At 45.0% G+C, this 23,574-nt stretch overlaps 1 protein-coding gene across 3 annotated transcripts in view; it reads left to right on the top strand.

Moving 5' to 3' along the window:
* Positions 1 to 16,096: 16,096 nt before the first annotated feature.
* trim33 (tripartite motif containing 33) overlaps positions 16,097 to 23,574 on the top strand; it is a 113,566-nt gene continuing 106,088 nt past the window's right edge. For all 3 annotated transcript variants that reach the window (XM_056273045.1, XM_056273046.1, XM_056273044.1), the window contains exon 1: positions 16,097 to 16,672. In XM_056273045.1, the coding sequence (XP_056129020.1) occupies positions 16,099 to 16,672 (574 nt within the window). In that variant the 5' untranslated portion in view covers positions 16,097 to 16,098. The remainder of the gene's footprint in view (positions 16,673 to 23,574) is intronic.

Raw genomic sequence — 23,574 nt, 5'->3', positions numbered from 1 at the left:
TTAACATGAGCTGTAGGAGTGTAACATTACCCCCAGCTCAGTTCTTCTGATGGTCAGTACCACAGGCTGTGTTGTTAACATGAGCTGTAGGAGCGTAACATTAACCCCAGCTCAGTTCTTCTGATGGTCACTACCACAGGCTGTTTTGTTAACATGAGCTGTAGGAGTGTAACATAACCCCAGGTCAGTTCTTGTGATGGTCACTACCACAGGCTGTGTTGTTAACATGAGGTGTAGGAGTGTAACATTACCCCCAGCTCAGTTCTTCTGATGGTCACTACCACAGACTGTGTTGTTAACATGAGCTACAGGAGTGTAACATTACCCCCAGCTCAGTTCTTCTGATGGTCACTACCACAGGCTGTGTTGTTAACATGAGGTGTAGGAGTGTAACATTACCCTAGCTCAGTTCTTTTGATGGTCACTACCACAGGCTGTGTTGTTAACATGAGCTACAGGAGTGTAACATTACCCCCAGCTCAGTTCTTCTGATGGTCACTACCACAGGCTGTGTTGTTAACATGAGGTGTAGGAGTGTAACATTACCCCAGCTCAGTTCTTCTGATGGTCACTACCACAGGCTGTGTTGTTAACATGAGCTACAGGAGTATAACATTAACCCCAGCTCAGTTCTTCTGATGGTCACTACCACAGGCTGTGTTGTTAAAATGAGCTGTAGGAGCGTAACATTAACCCCAGCTCAGTTCTTCTGATGGTCACTACCACAGGCTGTGTTTTTAACATGAGCTGTAGGAGGGTAACATTAACCCCAGCTCAGTTCTTGTGATGGTCAATACGACAGGCTGTGTTGTTAACATGAGCTACAGGAGTGTAACATTACCCCCAGCTTAGTTCTTGTGACGGTCACTACCACAGGCTGTGTTGTTAACATGAGCTGTAGGAGTGTAACATTACCCCCAGCTCAGTTCTTCTGATGGTCACTACCACAGGCTGTGTTGTTAAGATGAGGTGTAGGAGTGTAACATTACCCCCAGCTCAGTTCTTCTGATGGTCACTACCACAGACTGTGTTGTTAACATGAGCTACAGGAGTGTAACATTACCCCCAGCTCAGTTCTTCTGATGGTCACTACCACAGGCTGTGTTGTTAACATGAGGTGTAGGAGTGTAACATTACCCCAGCTCAGTTCTTCTGATGGTCACTACCACAGGCTGTGTTGTTAACATGAGCTACAGGAGTATAACATTAACCCCAGCTCAGTTCTTCTGATGGTCACTACCACAGGCTGTGTTTTTAACATGAGCTGTAGGAGGGTAACATTACCCCCAGCTCAGTTCTTGTGATGGTCACTACCACAGGCTGTGTTGTTAACATGAGCTGTAGGAGTGTAACATTACCCCCAGCTCAGTTCTACTGATGGTCAGTACCACAGGCTGTGTTGTTAACATGAGCTGTAGGAGCGTAACATTAACCCCAGCTCAGTTCTTCTGATGGTCACTACCACAGGCTGTTTTGTTAACATGAGCTGTAGGAGTGTAACATAACCCCAGGTCAGTTCTTGTGATGGTCACTACCACAGGCTGTGTTGTTAACATGAGGTGTAGGAGTGTAACATTACCCCCAGCTCAGTTCTTCTGATGGTCACTACCACAGACTGTGTTGTTAACATGAGCTACAGGAGTGTAACATTACCCCCAGCTCAGTTCTTCTGATGGTCACTACCACAGGCTGTGTTGTTAACATGAGGTGTAGGAGTGTAACATTACCCTAGCTCAGTTCTTTTGATGGTCACTACCACAGGCTGTGTTGTTAACATGAGCTACAGGAGTATAACATTAACCCCAGCTCAGTTCTTCTGATGGTCACTACCACAGGCTGTGTTGCTAAAATGAGCTGTAGGAGTGTAACATTACCCCCAGCTCAGTTCTTGTGATGGTCACTACCACAGAATGTGTTGTTAACATGAGCTGTAGGAGTGTAACATTACCCCCAGCTCAGTTCTTGTGATGGTCACTACCACAGGCTGTGTTGTTAACATGAGCTGTAGGAGCGTAACATTATCCCAAGCTCAGTTCTTCTGATGGTCACTACCAAAGGCTGTGTTGTTAACATGAGCTGTAGGAGCGTAACATTATCCCAAGCTCAGTTCTTCTGATGGTCACTACCACAGGCTGTGTTGCTAAAATGAGCTGTAGGAGTGTAACATTACCCCCAGCTCAGTTCTTGTGATGGTCACTACCACAGAATGTGTTGTTAACATGAGCTGTAGGAGTGTAACATTACCCCCAGCTCAGTTCTTCTGATGGTCACTACCACAGACTGTGTTGTTAACATGAGCTACAGGAGTGTAACATTACCCCCAGCTCAGTTCTTCTGATGGTCACTACCACAGGCTGTGTTGTTAACATGAGGTGTAGGAGTGTAACATTACCCCAGCTCAGTTCTTCTGATGGTCACTACCACAGGCTGTGTTGTTAACATGAGCTACAGGAGTATAACATTAACCCCAGCTCAGTTCTTCTGATGGTCACTACCACAGGCTGTGTTGTTAAAATGAGCTGTAGGAGCGTAACATTAACCCCAGCTCAGTTCTTCTGATGGTCACTACCACAGGCTGTGTTTTTAACATGAGCTGTAGGAGGGTAACATTACCCCCAGCTCAGTTCTTGTGATGGTCACTACCACAGGCTGTGTTGTTAACATGAGCTGTAGGAGTGTAACATTACCCCCAGCTCAGTTCTTCTGATGGTCAGTACCACAGGCTGTGTTGTTAACATGAGCTGTAGGAGCGTAACATTAACCCCAGCTCAGTTCTTCTGATGGTCACTACCACAGGCTGTTTTGTTAACATGAGCTGTAGGAGTGTAACATAACCCCAGGTCAGTTCTTGTGATGGTCACTACCACAGGCTGTGTTGTTAACATGAGGTGTAGGAGTGTAACATTACCCCCAGCTCAGTTCTTCTGATGGTCACTACCACAGACTGTGTTGTTAACATGAGCTACAGGAGTGTAACATTACCCCCAGCTCAGTTCTTCTGATGGTCACTACCACAGGCTGTGTTGTTAACATGAGGTGTAGGAGTGTAACATTACCCTAGCTCAGTTCTTTTGATGGTCACTACCACAGGCTGTGTTGTTAACATGAGCTACAGGAGTATAACATTAACCCCAGCTCAGTTCTTCTGATGGTCACTACCACAGGCTGTGTTGCTAAAATGAGCTGTAGGAGTGTAACATTACCCCCAGCTCAGTTCTTGTGATGGTCACTACCACAGAATGTGTTGTTAACATGAGCTGTAGGAGTGTAACATTACCCCCCGCTCAGTTCTTGTGATGGTCACTACCACAGGCTGTGTTGTTAACATGAGCTGTAGGAGCGTAACATTATCCCAAGCTCAGTTCTTCTGATGGTCACTACCACAGGCTGTGTTGTTAACATGAGGTGTAGGAGCGTAACATTAACCCCAGCTCAGTTCTTGTGATGGTCAATACGACAGGCTGTGTTGTTAACATGAGCTACAGGAGTATAACATTACCCCCAGCTTAGTTCTTGTGACGGTCACTACCACAGGCTGTGTTGTTAACATGAGCTGTAGGAGTGTAACATTACCCCCAGCTCAGTTCTTCTGATGGTCACTACCACAGGCTGTGTTGTTAACATGAGGTGTAGGAGTGTAACATTACCCCCAGCTCAGTTCTTCTGATGGTCACTACCACAGACTGTGTTGTTAACATGAGCTACAGGAGTGTAACATTACCCCCAGCTCAGTTCTTCTGATGGTCACTACCACAGGCTGTGTTGTTAACATGAGGTGTAGGAGTGTAACATTACCCTAGCTCAGTTCTTTTGATGGTCACTACCACAGGCTGTGTTGTTAACATGAGCTACAGGAGTATAACATTAACCCCAGCTCAGTTCTTCTGATGGTCACTACCACAGGCTGTGTTGCTAAAATGAGCTGTAGGAGTGTAACATTACCCCCAGCTCAGTTCTTGTGATGGTCACTACCACAGAATGTGTTGTTAACATGAGCTGTAGGAGTGTAACATTTCCCCCAGCTCAGTTCTTGTGATGGTCACTACCACAGGCTGTGTTGTTAACATGAGCTGTAGGAGCGTAACATTATCCCAAGCTCAGTTCTTCTGATGGTCACTACCACAGGCTGTGTTGTTAACATGAGCTGCAGGAGCGTAACATTAACCCCAGCTCAGGTTCTTGTGATGGTCAATACGACAGGCTGTGTTGTTAACATGAGCTACAGGAGTATAACATTACCCCCAGCTTAGTTCTTGTGACGGTCACTACCAAAGGCTGTGTTGTTAACATGAGCTGTAGGAGTGTAACATTACCCCCAGCTCAGTTCTTCTGATGGTCACTACCACAGGCTGTGTTGTTAACATGAGGTGTAGGAGTGTAACATTACCCCCAGCTCAGTTCTTCTGATGGTCACTACCACAGACTGTGTTGTTAACATGAGCTACAGGAGTGTAACATTACCCCCAGCTCAGTTCTTCTGATGGTCACTACCACAGGCTGTGTTGTTAACATGAGGTGTAGGAGTGTAACATTACCCTACCTCAGTTCTTTTGATGGTCACTACCACAGGCTGTGTTGTTAACATGAGCTACAGGAGTATAACATTAACCCCAGCTCAGTTCTTCTGATGGTCACTACCACAGGCTGTGTTGTTAAAATGAGCTGTAGGAGCGTAACATTAACCCCAGCTCAGTTCTTCTGATGGTCACTACCACAGGCTGTGTTTTTAACATGAGCTGTAGGAGTGTAACATTACCCCCAGCTCAGTTCTTCTGATGGTCACTACCACAGGCTGTGTTGTTAAAATGAGCTGTAGGAGCGTAACATTAACCCCAGCCCAGTTCTTCTGATGGTCACTACCACAGGCTGTGTTTTTAACATGAGCTGTAGGAGGGTAACATTACCCCCAGCTCAGTTCTTGTGATGGTCACTACCACAGGCTGTGTTGTTAACATGAGCTGTAGGAGTGTAACATTACCCCCAGCTCAGTTCTTCTGATGGTCAGTACCACAGGCTGTGTTGTTAACATGAGCTGTAGGAGCGTAACATTACCCCCAGCTCAGTTCTTCTGATAGTCAGTCAATACCACAGGCTGTGTTGTTAACATGAGCTGTAGGAGTGTAACATTACCCCCAGCTCAGTTCTTCTGATGGTCACTACCACAGGCTGTGTTGTTAACATGAGCTACAGGAGTGTAACATTACCCCCAGCTCAGTTTTTGTAATGGTCACTACCACAGGCTGTGTTGTTAACATGAGGTGTAAGAGTGTAACATTACCCCCAGCTCAGTTCTTCTGATGGTCACTACCACAGACTGTGTTGTTAACATGAGCTACAGGAGTGTAACATTACCCCCAGCTCAGTTCTTCTGATGGTCACTACCACAGGCTGTGTTGTTAACATGAGCTACAGGAGTATAACATTAACCCCAGCTCAGTTCTTCTGATGGTCACTACCACAGGATGTGTTGTTAACATGAGCTGTAGGAGCGTAACATTAACCCCAGCTCAGTTGTTCTGCTGGTCACTACCACAGGCTGTATTGTTAACATGAGCTGTAGGAGTGTAACATTACTCCCAGCTCAGTTCTTAGGATGGTCAGTACCCCAGGCTGTGTTGTTAACATGAACTGTAGGAGCGTAACATTACCCCCAGCTCAGTTCTTCTGATAGTCAGTCACTACCACAGGCTGTGTTGTTAACATGAGGTGTAGGAGTGTAACATTACCCCAGCTCAGTTCTTCTGATGGTCACTACCACAGGCTGTGTTGTTAACATGAGCTACAGGAGTATAACATTAACCCCAGCTCAGTTCTTCTGATGGTCACTACCACAGGCTGTGTTTTTAACATGAGCTGTAGGAGGGTAACATTACCCCCAGCTCAGTTCTTGTGATGGTCACTACCACAGGCTGTGTTGTTAACATGAGCTGTAGGAGTGTAACATTACCCCCAGCTCAGTTCTTCTGATGGTCAGTACCACAGGCTGTGTTGTTAACATGAGCTGTAGGAGCGTAACATTAACCCCAGCTCAGTTCTTCTGATGGTCACTACCACAGGCTGTTTTGTTAACATGAGCTGTAGGAGTGTAACATAACCCCAGGTCAGTTCTTGTGATGGTCACTACCACAGGCTGTGTTGTTAACATGAGGTGTAGGAGTGTAACATTACCCCCAGCTCAGTTCTTCTGATGGTCACTACCACAGACTGTGTTGTTAACATGAGCTACAGGAGTGTAACATTACCCCCAGCTCAGTTCTTCTGATGGTCACTACCACAGGCTGTGTTGTTAACATGAGGTGTAGGAGTGTAACATTACCCTAGCTCAGTTCTTTTGATGGTCACTACCACAGGCTGTGTTGTTAACATGAGCTACAGGAGTATAACATTAACCCCAGCTCAGTTCTTCTGATGGTCACTACCACAGGCTGTGTTGCTAAAATGAGCTGTAGGAGTGTAACATTACCCCCAGCTCAGTTCTTGTGATGGTCACTACCACAGAATGTGTTGTTAACATGAGCTGTAGGAGTGTAACATTACCCCCAGCTCAGTTCTTGTGATGGTCACTACCACAGGCTGTGTTGTTAACATGAGCTGTAGGAGCGTAACATTATCCCAAGCTCAGTTCTTCTGATGGTCACTACCACAGGCTGTGTTGTTAACATGAGCTGTAGGAGCGTAACATTATCCCAAGCTCAGTTCTTCTGATGGTCACTACCACAGGCTGTGTTGCTAAAATGAGCTGTAGGAGTGTAACATTACCCCCAGCTCAGTTCTTGTGATGGTCACTACCACAGAATGTGTTGTTAACATGAGCTGTAGGAGTGTAACATTACCCCCAGCTCAGTTCTTCTGATGGTCACTACCACAGACTGTGTTGTTAACATGAGCTACAGGAGTGTAACATTACCCCCAGCTCAGTTCTTCTGATGGTCACTACCACAGGCTGTGTTGTTAACATGAGGTGTAGGAGTGTAACATTACCCCAGCTCAGTTCTTCTGATGGTCACTACCACAGGCTGTGTTGTTAACATGAGCTACAGGAGTATAACATTAACCCCAGCTCAGTTGTTCTGCTGGTCACTACCACAGGCTGTATTGTTAACATGAGCTGTAGGAGTGTAACATTACCCCCAGCTCAGTTCTTAGGATGGTCAGTACCACAGGCTGTGTTGTTAACATGAACTGTAGGAGCGTAACATTACCCCCAGCTCAGTTCTTCTGATGGTCACTACCACAGGCTGTGTTGTTAACATGAGCTGCAGGAGCATAACATTACCCCCAGCTCAGTTCTTCTGATGGTCAGTCACTACCACAGGCTGTATTGTTAACATGAGCTACAGGAGTATAACATTAACCCCAGCTCAGTTCTTCTGATGGTCACTACCACAGGCTGTGTTGTTAACATGAGCTGTAGGAGCGTAACATTAACCCCAGCTCAGTTCTTCTGATGGTCACTACCACAGGCTGTTTTGTTAACATGAGCTGTAGGAGTGTAACATAACCCCAGGTCAGTTCTTGTGATGGTCACTACCACAGGCTGTGTTGTTAACATGAGCTGTAGGAGTGTAACATTACCCCCAGCTCAGTTCTTGTGATGGTCACTACCACAGAATGTGTTGTTAACATGAGCTGTAGGAGTGTAACATTACCCCCAGCTCAGTTCTTGTGATGGTCACTACCACAGAATGTGTTGTTAACATGAGCTGTAGGAGTGTAACATTACCCCCAGCTCAGTTCTTGTGATGGTCACTACCACAGGCTGTGTTGTTAACATGAGCTGTAGGAGCGTTACATTACCCCCAGCTCAGTTATTCTGATGGCCATTAACACAGGCTGTGTTGTTAATATGAGCTACAGGAGTATAACATTAACCCCAGCTCAGTTCTTCTGATGGTCACTACCACAGGCTGTGTTGTTAACATGAGGTGTAGGAGTGTAACATTACCCTAGCTCAGTTCTTTTGATGGTCACTACCACAGGCTGTGTTGTTAACATGAGCTACAGGAGTATAACATTAACCCCAGCTCAGTTCTTCTGATGGTCACTACCACAGGCTGTGTTGCTAAAATGAGCTGTAGGAGTGTAACATTACCCCCAGCTCAGTTCTTGTGATGGTCACTACCACAGGCTGTGTTGTTAACATGAGCTGTAGGAGCGTAACATTATCCCAAGCTCAGTTCTTCTGATGGTCACTACCACAGGCTGTGTTGTTAACATGAACTGCAGGAGCGTAACATTAACCCCAGCTCAGTTCTTGTGATGGTCAATACGACAGGCTGTGTTGTTAACATGAGCTACAGGAGTATAACATTACCCCCAGCTTAGTTCTTGTGACGGTCACTACCACAGGCTGTGTTGTTAACATGAGCTGTAGGAGTGTAACATTACCCCCAGCTCAGTTCTTCTGATGGTCACTACCACAGGCTGTGTTGTTAACATGAGGTGTAGGAGTGTAACATTACCCCCAGCTCAGTTCTTCTGATGGTCACTACCACAGACTGTGTTGTTAACATGAGCTACAGGAGTGTAACATTACCCCCAGCTCAGTTCTTCTGATGGTCACTACCACAGGCTGTGTTGTTAACATGAGGTGTAGGAGTGTAACATTACCCTAGCTCAGTTCTTTTGATGGTCACTACCACAGGCTGTGTTGTTAACATGAGCTACAGGAGTATAACATTAACCCCAGCTCAGTTCTTCTGATGGTCACTACCACAGGCTGTGTTGCTAAAATGAGCTGTAGGAGTGTAACATTACCCCCAGCTCAGTTCTTGTGATGGTCACTACCACAGGCTGTGTTGTTAACATGAGCTGTAGGAGCGTAACATTATCCCAAGCTCAGTTCTTCTGATGGTCACTACCACAGGCTGTGTTGTTAACATGAACTGCAGGAGCGTAACATTAACCCCAGCTCAGTTCTTGTGATGGTCAATACGACAGGCTGTGTTGTTAACATGAGCTACAGGAGTATAACATTACCCCCAGCTTAGTTCTTGTGACGGTCACTACCACAGGCTGTGTTGTTAACATGAGCTGTAGGAGTGTAACATTACCCCCAGCTCAGTTCTTCTGATGGTCACTACCACAGGCTGTGTTGTTAACATGAGGTGTAGGAGTGTAACATTACCCCCAGCTCAGTTCTTCTGATGGTCACTACCACAGACTGTGTTGTTAACATGAGCTACAGGAGTGTAACATTACCCCCAGCTCAGTTCTTCTGATGGTCACTACCACAGGCTGTGTTGTTAACATGAGGTGTAGGAGTGTAACATTACCCTAGCTCAGTTCTTTTGATGGTCACTACCACAGGCTGTGTTGTTAACATGAGCTACAGGAGTATAACATTAACCCCAGCTCAGTTCTTCTGATGGTCACTACCACAGGCTGTGTTGCTAAAATGAGCTGTAGGAGTGTAACATTACCCCCAGCTCAGTTCTTGTGATGGTCACTACCACAGAATGTGTTGTTAACATGAGCTGTAGGAGTGTAACATTACCCCCAGCTCAGTTCTTGTGATGGTCACTACCACAGGCTGTGTTGTTAACATGAGCTGTAGGAGCGTAACATTATCCCAAGCTCAGTTCTTCTGATGGTCACTACCACAGGCTGTGTTGTTAACATGAGCTGCAGGAGCGTAACATTAACCCCAGCTCAGGTTCTTGTGATGGTCAATACGACAGGCTGTGTTGTTAACATGAGCTACAGGAGTATAACATTACCCCCAGCTTAGTTCTTGTGACGGTCTCTACCAAAGGCTGTGTTGTTAACATGAGCTGTAGGAGTGTAACATTACCCCCAGCTCAGTTCTTCTGATGGTCACTACCACAGGCTGTGTTGTTAACATGAGGTGTAGGAGTGTAACATTACCCCCAGCTCAGTTCTTCTGATGGTCACTACCACAGACTGTGTTGTTAACATGAGCTACAGGAGTGTAACATTACCCCCAGCTCAGTTCTTCTGATGGTCACTACCACAGGCTGTGTTGTAAACATGAGGTGTAGGAGTGTAACATTACCCTACCTCAGTTCTTTTGATGGTCACTACCACAGGCTGTGTTGTTAACATGAGCTACAGGAGTATAACATTAACCCCAGCTCAGTTCTTCTGATGGTCACTACCACAGGCTGTGTTGTTAAAATGAGCTGTAGGAGCGTAACATTAACCCCAGCTCAGTTCTTCTGATGGTCACTACCACAGGCTGTGTTTTTAACATGAGCTGTAGGAGTGTAACATTACCCCCAGCTCAGTTCTTCTGATGGTCACTACCACAGGCTGTGTTGTTAAAATGAGCTGTAGGAGCGTAACATTAACCCCAGCCCAGTTCTTCTGATGGTCACTACCACAGGCTGTTTTTTTTAACATGAGCTGTAGGAGGGTAACATTACCCCCAGCTCAGTTCTTGTGATGGTCACTACCACAGGCTGTGTTGTTAACATGAGCTGTAGGAGTGTAACATTACCCCCAGCTCAGTTCTTCTGATGGTCAGTACCACAGGCTGTGTTGTTAACATGAGCTGTAGGAGCGTAACATTACCCCCAGCTCAGTTCTTCTGATAGTCAGTCAATACCACAGGCTGTGTTGTTAACATGAGCTGTAGGAGTGTAACATTACCCCCAGCTCAGTTCTTCTGATGGTCACTACCACAGGCTGTGTTGTTAACATGAGCTACAGGAGTGTAACATTACCCCCAGCTCAGTTTTTGTAATGGTCACTACCACAGGCTGTGTTGTTAACATGAGGTGTAAGAGTGTAACATTACCCCCAGCTCAGTTCTTCTGATGGTCACTACCACAGACTGTGTTGTTAACATGAGCTACAGGAGTGTAACATTACCCCCAGCTCAGTTCTTCTGATGGTCACTACCACAGGCTGTGTTGTTAACATGAGCTACAGGAGTATAACATTAACCCCAGCTCAGTTCTTCTGATGGTCACTACCACAGGATGTGTTGTTAACATGAGCTGTAGGAGCGTAACATTAACCCCAGCTCAGTTGTTCTGCTGGTCACTACCACAGGCTGTATTGTTAACATGAGCTGTAGGAGTGTAACATTACCCCCAGCTCAGTTCTTAGGATGGTCAGTACCACAGGCTGTGTTGTTAACATGAACTGTAGGAGCGTAACATTACCCCCAGCTCAGTTCTTCTGATAGTCAGTCACTACCACAGGCTGTGTTGTTAACATGAGCTGTAGGAGTGTAACATTACCCCCAGCTCAGTTCTTGTGATGGTCACTACCACAGGCTGTGTTGTTAATATGAGCTGTAGGAGTGTAACATAACCCCAGGTCAGTTCTTGTGATGGTCACTACCACAGGCTGTGTTGTTATCATGAGCTACAGGAGCGTAACATTACCCCCAGCTCAGTTCTTCTGATGGTCAGTCACTACCACAGGCTGTGTTGTTAACATGAGCTACAGGAGTATAACATTAATCCCAGCTCAGTTCTTCTGATGGTCACTACCACAGGCTGTGTTGTTAACATGAGCTGTAGGAGCGTAACATTAACCCCAGCTTAGTTCTTGTGATGGTCACTACCACAGGCTGTGTTGTTAACATGAGCTGTAGGAGTGTAACATTACCCCCAGCTCAGTTCTTCTGATGGTCACTACCACAGGCTGTGTTGTTAACATGAGCTGTAGGAGCGTAACATTACCCCCAGCTCAGTTATTCTGATGGCCATTACCACAGGCTGTGTTGTTAATATGAGCTACAGGAGTATAACATTAACCCCAGCTCAGTTCTTCTGATGGTCACTACCACAGGCTGTGTTGTTAACATGAGCTGCAGGAGCATAACATTACCCCCAGCTCAGTTCTTCTGATGGTCAGTCACTACCACAGGCTGTATTGTTAACATGAGCTACAGGAGTATAACATTAACCCCAGCTCAGTTCTTCTGATGGTCACTACCACAGGCTGTGTTGTTAACATGAGCTGTAGGAGCGTAACATTAACCCCAGCTCAGTTCTTCTGATGGTCACTACCACAGGCTGTTTTGTTAACATGAGCTGTAGGAGTGTAACATAACCCCAGGTCAGTTCTTGTGATGGTCACTACCACAGGCTGTGTTGTTAACATGAGCTGTAGGAGTGTAACATTACCCCCAGCTCAGTTCTTGTGATGGTCACTACCACAGAATGTGTTGTTAACATGAGCTGTAGGAGTGTAACATTACCCCCAGCTCAGTTCTTGTGATGGTCACTACCACAGAATGTGTTGTTAACATGAGCTGTAGGAGTGTAACATTACCCCCAGCTCAGTTCTTGTGATGGTCACTACCACAGGCTGTGTTGTTAACATGAGCTGTAGGAGCGTAACATTACCCCCAGCTCAGTTATTCTGATGGCCATTAACACAGGCTGTGTTGTTAATATGAGCTACAGGAGTATAACATTAACCCCAGCTCAGTTCTTCTGATGGTCACTACCACAGGCTGTGTTGTTATCATGAGCTACAGGAGCTAACATTACCCCCAGCTCAGTTCTTCTGATGGTCAGTCACTACCACAGGCTGTGTTGTTAACATGAGCTACAGGAGTGTAACATTACCCCCAGCTCAGGTCTTCTGATGGTCACTACCACAGGCTGTGTTGTTAACATGAGGTGTAGGAGCGTAACATTAACCCCAGCTCAGTTCTTGTGATGGTCAATACGACAGGCTGTGTTGTTAACATGAGCTACAGGAGTGTAACATTACCCCCAGCTTAGTTCTTGTGATGGTCACTACCACAGGCTGTGTTGTTAACATAAGCTGTAGGAGTGTAACATTACCCCCAGCTCAGTTCTTGTGATGGTCACTACCACAGGCTGTGTTGTTAACATGAGCTGTAGGAGCGTAACATTACCCCCAGCTCAGTTATTCTGATGGCCATTACCACAGGCTGTGTTGTTAATATGAGCTACAGGAGTATAACATTAACCCCAGCTCAGTTCTTCTGATGGTCACTACCACAGGCTGTGTTGTTAACATGAGCTGCAGGAGCGTAACATTAACCCCAGCTCAGTTCTTGCGATGGTCACTACCACAGGCTGTGTTGTTAACATGAGGTGTAGGAGTGTAACATTACCCCAGCTCAGTTCTTCTGATGGTCACTACCACAGGCTGTGTTGTTATCATGAGTTACAGGAGCGTAACATTACCCCCAGCTCAGTTCTTCTGATGGTCAGTCACTACCACAGGCTGTGTTGTTAACATGAGCTACAGGAGTATAACATTAACCCCAGCTCAGTTCTTCTGATGGTCACTACCACAGGCTGTGTTGTTAACATGAGCTGTAGGAGCGTAACATTGACCCCAGCTCAGTTCTTGTGATGGTCAATACGACAGGCTGTGTTGTTAACATGAGCTGTAGGAGTGTAACATTACCCCCAGCTCAGTTCTTCTGATGGTCACTACCACAGGCTGTGTTGTTAACATGAGGTGTAGGAGTGTAACATTACCCCAGCTCAGTTCTTCTGATGGTCACTACCACAGGCTGTGCTGTTAACATGAGCTACAGGAGTATAACATTAACCCCAGCTCAGTTCTTCTGATGGTCACTACCACAGGCTGTGTTGTTAACATGAGCTGTAGGAGCGTAACATTACCCCCAGCTCAGTTATTCTGATGGCCATTACCACAGGCTGTGTTGTTAATATGAGCTACAGGAGTATAACATTAACCCCAGCTCAGTTCCTCTGATGGTCACTACCACAGGCTGTGTTGTTAACATGAGCTGCAGGAGCGTAACATTAACCCCAGCTCTGTTCTTGCGATGGTCACTACCACAGGCTGTGTTGTTAACATGAGGTGTAGGAGTGTAACATTACCCCAGCTCAGTTCTTCTGATGGTCACTACCACAGGCTGTGTTGTTATCATGAGTTACAGGAGCGTAACATTACCCCCAGCTCAGTTCTTCTGATGGTCAGTCACTACCACAGGCTGTGTTGTTAACATGAGCTACAGGAGTATAACATTAACCCCAGCTCAGTTCTTCTGATGGTCACTACCACAGGCTGTGTTGTTAACATGAGCTGTAGGAGCGTAACATTGACCCCAGCTCAGTTCTTGTGATGGTCAATACGACAGGCTGTGTTGTTAACATGAGCTGTAGGAGTGTAACATTACCCCCAGCTCAGTTCTTCTGATGGTCACTACCACAGGCTGTGTTGTTAACATGAGGTGTAGGAGTGTAACATTACCCCAGCTCAGTTCTTCTGATGGTCACTACCACAGGCTGTGCTGTTAACATGAGCTACAGGAGTATAACATTAACCCCAGCTCAGTTCTTCTGATGGTCACTACCACAGGCTGTGTTGTTAACATGAGCTGTAGGAGCGTAACATTAACCCCAGCTCAGTTCTTCTGATGGCCATTACCACAGGCTGTGTTGTTAATATTAGCTACAGGAGTATAACATTAACCCCAGCTCAGTTCTTCTGATGGTCACTACCATAGGCTGTTTTGTTAACATGAGCTGTAGGAGTGTAACATAACCCCAGGTCAGTTCTTGTGATGGTCACTACCACAGGCTGTGTTGTTATCATGAGCTACAGGAGCGTAACATTACCCCCAGCTCAGTTCTTCTGATGGTCAGTCACTACCACAGGCTGTGTTGTTAACATGAGCTACAGGAGTATAACATTAACCCCAGCTCAGTTCTTCTGATGGTCACTACCACAGGCTGTGTTGTTAACATGAGCTGTAGGAGCGTAACATTAAACCCAGCTCAGTTCTTGTGATGGTCAATACGACAGGCTGTGTTGTTATTATGAGCTACAGGAGTGTAACATTACCCCCAGCTCAGTTCTTGTGATGGTCACTACCACAGGCTGTGTTGTTAACATGAGCTACAGGAGTGTAACATTACCCCCAGCTCAGTTCTTGTGATGGTCAGTCACTACCACAGGCTGTGTTGTTAACATGAGCTACAGGAGTATAACATTAACCCCAGCTCAGTTCTTCTGATGGTCACTACCACAGGCTGTGTTGTTAACATGAGCTGTAGGAGCGTAACATTAACCCCAGCTCAGTTCTTGTGATGGTCAATACGACAGGCTGTGTTGTTAACATGAGCTACAGGAGTGTAACATTACCCCCAGCTTAGTTCTTGTGATGGTCACTACCACAGGCTGTGTTGTTAACATGAGCTGTAGGAGTGTAACATTACCCCCAGCTCAGTTCTTGTGATGGTCACTCCCACAGAATGTGTTGTTAACATGAGCTGTAGGAGTGTAACATTACCCCCAGCTCAGTTCTTCTGATGGTCAGTACCACAGGCTGTGTTGTTAACATGAGCTGTAGGAGCGTAACCTTACCCCCAGCTCAGTTCTTCTGATAGTCAGTCACTACCACAGGCTGTGTTGTTAACATGAGCTGTAGGAGTGTAACATTAACCCCAGCTCAGTTCTTCTGATGGTCACTACCACAGGCTGTGTTGTTAACATGAGCTGTAGGAGTGTAACATTACCCCCAGCTCAGTTCCTCTGATGGTCACTACCACAAGGCTGTGTTGTTAACATGAGCTGTAGGAGTGTAACATTACCCCCAGCTCAGTTCTTCTGATGGTCACTACCACAGAATGTGTTGTTAACATGAGCTGTAGGAGTGTAACATTACCCCCAGCTCAGTTCCTCTGATGGTCACTACCACAAGGCTGTGTTGTTAACATGAGCTGTAGGAGTGTAACATTACCCCCAGCTCAGTTCTTCTGATGGTCACTACCACAGGCTGTGTTGTTAACTTCAGTTAGTGACTGAATGTTCTGCCCACCTTGACATGTATTTGCATGTGTATGATGTCCTGTTTTGGGATTTATGTTGACCGCAGAAAATGTAGCAAATCCTCCTCCATGATTCTTCTTTTTAGCAAATTCCCAACCGGTGAAACGATACGAAAATAGATCGATTTAAGTTTTACTAACGAGATCTCGCAAACCTTTCTCGAATCCCGCAAAAGTATGTTTTTAATTTTGAAAATGTCCTCTATGTACCATCCCGGGCTCCTTAGTGCAATACTTGCGTGTGGGAGGGGGTCCCTTTGACGTCATGACGTAATTTCCGTGTTTCTTTAATGTGACGTTACGCAAAACGTGCAGTAGCTCAAAGAGGGGGAAAAACATGGCGGAAAACAAAGGCGAGGAGGATATGGAAGCCACTGCAGGTTCGAGTGTATTACCTTCGGAAAACGATAAGTGTGACGCGGTAATGAAAGACGACAACGCGGTCATAATTATTGAAACGATTTCGAAGGCAGAAAACACGGAGCCTAAAGAAAATGTTCAGCAGGCTCCGACGTCCAGCAGCGAAGAAATGGGCGCTTGCACAACAAGCGCCGGCGCGGTTGGCGAAGCCAACGGCAGCATAAGCGACTCCGTCAGCCCTGCTGAGAACAGCGGTAACACCACCGCGGAGCCCATGACAACTGAATCACCGGCCTCCGGAGATCCTGCTGTTAGCGGACTCACGGCTGAGATGTCTTCCCCCCCCATGGTACCAGCGGTCACCCCGGTGTCCGCTCCCATTAATCTGTTGGATACGTGCGCAGTGTGTAAAGAAAATCTTCAGAGCCGCGACTGTGAACCCAAACTTCTGCCTTGCCTGCACTCCCTGTGCTTGAAATGTATACCCCAGCCAGCCAGGCAGATCAGCGTACAGGTGCCCGGACCACACGGGCAGACGGACACGCACATAGGTAAGACGCACACATTATGTCGAAATAGTTATGAAATTTGCATCTAAAATGGATGTGTATGTATGTATGTATGTATGTATGTATGTATGTATGTATGTATGTATGTATGTATGTGTGTGTGTGTGTGTGTGTGTGTATGTGTATAAAACACTTATGTGTCAGTCAAATTTAAAGGGTTAATTTCCTCCCTAATGAAAGATGAATAGCCAAGGTAGGTAGCTACCTTTGAAACGCTTGTGATTGCCGGTCTTGTATCGAACTCGTATCAAAGATCTGTTTCCCGCTATGGAAATAGGTTAGCTATCGGTAACAATTATGTTAAGGGAAGCCTTAGCATAAGGTTAGGTTGAGCTAAGCGTTAGGTTAAGGTTAGGTTGAGCTAAGCGTTAGGTTGAGGGAAGCGCTAGGTTAAGGTTAGGTTGAGCTAAGCGTTAGGTTCAGGGAAGCGTTAGGATAAGGTTAGGTTGAGCTAAGCGTTAGGTTAAGGTTAGGTTGAGGGAAGCGTTAGGTTTTAAGGTTGGGTTGAGCTAAGCGTTAGGTTAAGCTTAGGTTGAGGGAAGCGTTAGGTTAAGGTTAGGTTGAGCTAAGCGTTAGGTTGAGGGAAGCGTTAGGATAAGGTTAGGTTGAGCTAAGCGTTAGGTTAAGGTTAGGTTGAGCTAAGCGTTATGTTGAGGGAAGCGTTAGGATAAGGTTAGGTTGAGCTAAGTGTTAGGTTGAGGGAAGCGTTAGGATAAGGTTAGGTTGAGCTAAGCGTTAGGTTGAGGGAAGCGCTAGGTTAAGGTTAGGTTGAGCTAAGCGTTAGGTTAAGGTTAGGTTGAGGGAAGCGTTAGGTTGAGGGAAGCGTTAGGTTAAGGTTATGTTGAGCTAAGCGTTAGGTTAAGGTTAGGTTGAGGGAAGCGTTAGGTTAAGGTTGGGTTGAGTTAAGCGTTAGGTTGAGGGAAGTGTTAGGATAAGGTTACGTTGAGCTAAGCGTTAGGTTAAGGTTAGGTTGAGCTAAGCGTTACGTTGAGGGAAGCGTTAGGATAAGGTTAGGTCGAGTTAAGTGTTAGGTTGAGGGAAGCGTTAGGTTGAGGGAAGCGTTAGGTTAAGATTAGGTCGAGCTAAGCGTTAGGTTAAGCTTAGGTTTAGGGAAGCGTTAGGTTAAGGTTAGGTTGAGGGAAGCATTAGGATAAGGTTAGGTTGAGTGAAGCATTAGGTTAAGGTTAGGTTGAGGGAAACGTTAGGTTAAGGTTAGGTTGAGCTAAGCGTTAGGTTGAGGGAAGCGTTAGGTTGAGCTAAGCGTTAGGTTGAGAGAAGCGTTAGGTTAATGTTAGGTTGAGCTAGGCGTTAGGTTGAGGGAAGCGTTAGGATACGGTTAGGTTGAGCTAAGCGTTAGGTTAAGGTTAGGTTGAGGGAAGTGTTAGGTTGAGGGAAGCATTAGGTTAAGGTTAGGTCAAGCTAAGCGTTAGGTTAAGCTTAGGTTCAGGGAAGCGTTAGGTTGAGGAAAGCATGAGGTTAAGGTTAGGTTGAGGGAAGTGTTGGGTTAAGGTTAGTTTAAGGGGAGCTATAGGTTAAGGTTAGGTTGAGCTAAGCATTAGGTTAAGGTAAGCTTTAGCTCAGGCTTAGGTTAAGGGAAGCAATAGGTTAAGGTTAGGTTGAGCTAAGCATTAGGTTAGGGTCAGCTTTAGGTTAAGGTTAGGTTGAGCTAATCGTTAGGTTAGGGTAAGCGTTAGGTTAAAGCAACAGGTTAATTTTAGGTTGAGCTAAGCATTAGGTTAAGGTAAGCTTTAGGTTAAGGTTAGGTTGAGCTAAGCGTTAGGTTAAGGTAAGCTTTAGGTTAAGGTTAGGTTGAGCTAAGCGTTAGGTTAAGCTTAGGTTAAGGGAATCAAATCAAATCAAGTTTATTTGTGTAGCCCATTATCACACATTACAAATTTGCCTCAGTGGGCTTAAGAGCAACACAACATCCTGTCCATAGACCCTCTCATCAGATAAGGAACAGCTCCCTAAAAAACCTTTAACAGGGAGAAAAAACAGGAAGAAACCTCAGGGAGAGCACCAGAGGAGGATCTCTCTCCCAAGACGGACAGCGTGCAATGGATGTTGTGTTTACACAATACAACATTGAAAGAGGATAACAGAATTATAATGGACTTATAGAATTTATGGAGAATATGATGCGCAGGATGCCAAGCAGTGTCCAGATGCCAACGGAACAGTCCAGCACCCAAGCCACATGACCAGCATCATCATGTAAAAAAAAAAAAAAGGATTAATAAAAAGAAAATGTGATGAGGGGAATGGCAGGCAGCATCCAAGTGATGACCACCATCACAACGGAGAACCGACTGCACATGCACCCAAGGGAGACTCACATGACACCATTCACACACAGAAAAAGAGAAAGAAGACATCATTCAGAGAGAGAGAAAAGACGTAAGAGAAGAGAACAGTTTGCAGTAGTCATTAGTCATCATCAATTAAGACATCAACTAGTCATAATCTATATGCTATAATCAATACGCTATAATCTGGTCAGCAGAACAGGGGTGGTAAATTCATTGAGACAGAAGCCGGCCCACCATGCAGTACAGGTTGTGAAGCACTCAACTTAAAGGCAACTAATTGTAAACTAAGGCAAAAAGACGAGTTTTAAGTTTGGATTTAAAGGACTCAACAGACTCGGATTGTCTGATGGCAGCAGGCATGTTATTCCGCAACAATGGAGCCCGATAGGAAAAGGCCCTGCTGCCACCAGCTGACTTCTTTTTAACTTTGGGTACACACAGGAGCCCTGTATTTTGAGAGCGAAGTGCTCGAGATGGCATGTAAGGTTTAAGGAGATCAGACAGGTAGGATGGGGCAAGCCCATTTAGGATTTTATAAGTCAGCAGAAGCACCTTGTATTCTAATCTAACATGGATAGGAAGCCAATGAAGGGAGGCAAGAATTGGTGTAATATGGTCACATTTCCTCGTTTTAGTTAGGATTCTAGCAGCAGCATTCTGAACCATCTGAAAACTTTTATTACTAGAATGTGGGAGACCCGAGAACAGAACATTACAGTAATCAAGTCTGGATGAAACAAATGCATGTATTAGAATCTCTGCGTCAGCCATGGACAGGAAAGACTGAATTTTAGCTATGTTATGTAGGTGAAAAAAGGCAGTCTTGGTGATTTCTTTAATGTGCTTATCAAAAGAAAGGCTGGGATCAAACGTAACACCAAGGTGTTTGGCTGCCACACTTTGTGAAACCACAGAGTCGTCGATTGTTATCGTTACTTGATCAAATTGGTGTCTGTGTCTAGCAGGGCCAATGACCAGCATCCCGGTTTTATCCGAATTTAAGAGCGATAGGTTAAGGTTACGTTGAGCTAAGCATTAGGTTAAGGTAAGCTTTAGGTTAAGGTTAGGTTGAGCTAAGTGTTAGGTTAAGCTTAGGTTAAGGGAAGCGATAGGTTAAGGTTAGGGTTAGGTTAAAGTTGAGGTTGGGTTAAGGATAATCAAGCTTCCCGGTGTCCGAACTCTGGCCAGGGGGAAAAGATCTCGACGGGGAAACACTGGCATGCTGCGCATGATTGACATTAATGCAGAGCAATATAGTAAATTAAAAAAAAGACCTTGAATGGGATTTCTTTCTTTTTAACCAAACGCTCATCTTCAAATAATAAGCCAGTGAAAACAAATTTGTTGAAACACATTTATTTGCTCCCTTTTGTAAATGTTGCTGCCAGGTATTTACACATTTAAGGTACAGAAGACAAGAGAACTGCCCCCCCCCCACATTAACTTACTACTACTGCTTTTTGCTGCTCCCATTAGGGGTCGCCAAAGTAGATCATCTGTTTCCATCTCTTCCTGTCCTCTGCATCTTCCTCTGTCACGCCAAGCCACCTGCATGTCCTCCCTCATCACATCCATAAACCTCCTCTATTGCCTTCCTCTTCTCCTCTTCCCTGGCAGCTCCATATTCAGCATCCATCTCCCAATATACCCAGCATCTCTCCTCCACACATGTCCAATGCCCAACAGTAAGATAGTTTCCACTGGCACTCTACGGACCAACAGTACCGGTGGTGGTCATTGGTAACACGGGCCTCGACCGATCCGGTTTGAAAATCTGATTTACGATTGGCATATTTGATTTGGCAAAGGTTTTATGCCGGATACCCTCCCTGATGCAACCCCCCCCCCCCCAATTTATCCAGGCTTGGGACCGGCTCTAAGAATGCACTGGCTTGTGTATCCTCAGTAACTTAAAGATGACTAATTTGCATCCCTCCTTCATCTAAATAACCTCAACTTCATCGTAGTGGTTATTATTAGGCTTTCTTTTCTGACCAGTGTTTCATACTCATTTGAAAATTCAAAATGTAATTTGACTAAAAAGCTAAGTGGTCAGGGCTTTATATTGCTCCAATTTTGGGAAAAAGTTAATCTGTGCCAACTGGAAAGGTTTAAGATGAGAGCTTTTCAGGGCTTTTCGCTGACCTTTTTCCCATGTGCACAAATTTAGGAGCACAGTGAAAAAGTTCAAGTGACAGAGTTGATTAACAAAAATTGATTACATACACATTTTACTGTGTGTGACATGCTCAGTAAAACCTCTCCTTGTGTGCAGTGTGTAAAGAAAATCTTCAGAGCTGCGACTGTGAACCAAAACTTCTGCCTTACCTGCACTCCCTGTGCTTGAAAATGTATACCCCAGCCAGCCAGGCAGATCAGCGTACAGGTGCATACATAACATAACAGGCATACATATGAAAATCAGTGGAGGACTATGAAAGTGGGGGACCCTAGTATAAAGACAATAGGCATGGGCCTTAAAATATTGGGGGAAAAAAACATTGACATAGCTTTTTAATCCACAAATGTTGAAACACAACTTTTAAAATATTATATAAATATAAATATTATTTATATAAATTTATAATTTTTTAAATTTTTTGATAATTTTTATTATATATTATATTAATAAAAGGCTAATGTATTAATTTTATTTTTATGTATGTATTAAATTATTAAAATATTTATATAAATATTTTTAGATATATTGCAAGAGCTTTTGAAAATATTTGAACGTTTTTTTTAACATTGAAGCACTGAAACAACTTCAAACATTGGCAGTTTTTAAAATATTGACATTGCATTTTAACAGATGTATTGGTTCTGCAGTACTGTTTTTTTCATGCATGTGTGTGTGTGCGCACAAGGGCTCAAGACTAGCGGTGTCCCGTTGTTCTGGGGACGATAGAGAATGGACAATAGAGAATTTTTAGATGAACAGCGATCTCAGATTTTGTCTATACTGTTTTTGTTTTAAACTATTGCTTAGCAAATGACAAACTGAACCGAGCACTGACTACAACAGAGTGCATCTTCTCATGCTGTCACTATCTTCACGCATGCTCAATAAACATGTAGCCACAACGTTTATCGTTTTATCTGTCAATAAACATGTACAGTGCTTCCGGAAAGTATTCACACCCTTTCACTTTCCCCACATTTTGTTACGTTACAGCCTTATTCCAAAATGGATTAAATTCCTTTTTTTTTCTCATCAATCTACACACAATACCCCATAATGACAAAGTGAAAAAGGTTTTGTAGAAATTTTTGCAGATTTATTAAAAATAAAAAACTGAAATATTGCATGTAAATAAGTATTCACACCCTTTGCTATGATACTCAAAATTGAGCTCAGGTTCATCCTGTTTCCACTGATCATCCTTGAGATGTTTCTACATCTTGATTGGAGCCCACCTGTACTAAATTCAATTGATTTGACATGATTTGGAAAGGCACACACCTGTCTATAGTATAAGGCCCCACTGTTGACAGTGCATGTCAGAGCAGAAACCAAGCCATGAAGTCAAAGGAATTGTCTGTGGACCTCAGAGACAGGATTGTATCGAGGCACAGATCTGGGGACGGGTGCAAAAACATTTCTACAGCTTTGAAGGTCCCGAAGAGCACAGTGGTCTCCATCATTCGTAAATTGAAGACGTTTGGATCCACCAGGACTCTTCCTAGAGCTGAGCAATCGGGGGAGAAGGGCCTTGGTCAGGGAGGTGACCAAGAACCTGATGGTCACTCTGACAGAGCTCCAGCGTTCCTCTGTGGAGATGGGAGAACCTTCCAGAAGGACAACCATCTCTGCAGCACTCCACCAATCAGACCTATGGTAGAGTGGCCAGACGGAAGCCTCTGCTCAGTAAAAGGCACATGACAGCCCGCTTGGAGTTTGCCAGAAAGCACCTAAAGGACTCTCAGACCATGAGAAACAAGATTCTCTGGTCTGATGAAACCAAGATTGAACTCTTTGGCTTGAATGCCAAACGTCACGTCTGGAGGAAACCAGGCACCTCTCATCACCTTGCTAATACCATCCCTACAGTGAAGCATGGTGGTGGCAGCATCATGCTGTGGGGATGTTTTTCAGCGGCAGGAACTGGGAGACTGGTCAGGATCGAGGGAAAGATGAATGGAGCAAAGTACAGAGAGATCCTCGATGAAAACCTGCTCCAGAGTGATCAGGACCTCAGACTGGGGCGAAGGTTTACCTTTCAACACGACAACGACCCTAAGCACACAGCCAACACAAAGAAGGAGTGGCTTCGGGACAAGTCGGTGAATGTCTTTGAGTGGCCCAGCCAGAGCCCAGACTTGAACATCTCTGGAAAGACCTGAAAATAGCTGTGCAGCGACGCTCCCCATCTAACCTTACAGAGCTCGAGAGGATCTGCAGAGAAGAATGGGAGAAATACCCCAAATATAGTTGTGCAAAGCTTGTAGCTTTATACTCAAGAAGACTTGAGGCTGTAATCGCTGCCGAGGGTGCCTCAACCAAGTACTGAGTAAAGGGTGTGAATACTTATGTACATGCAATATTTCAGTTTTTATTTTTAATAAATTTGCAAA

Source organism: Lampris incognitus, chromosome 2 (genome assembly GCF_029633865.1).
Source record: "Lampris incognitus isolate fLamInc1 chromosome 2, fLamInc1.hap2, whole genome shotgun sequence".
NCBI classification, from domain to species: Eukaryota; Metazoa; Chordata; class Actinopteri; order Lampriformes; family Lampridae; genus Lampris; species Lampris incognitus.
This window is presented reverse-complemented; position numbering and strand designations above follow the sequence as displayed.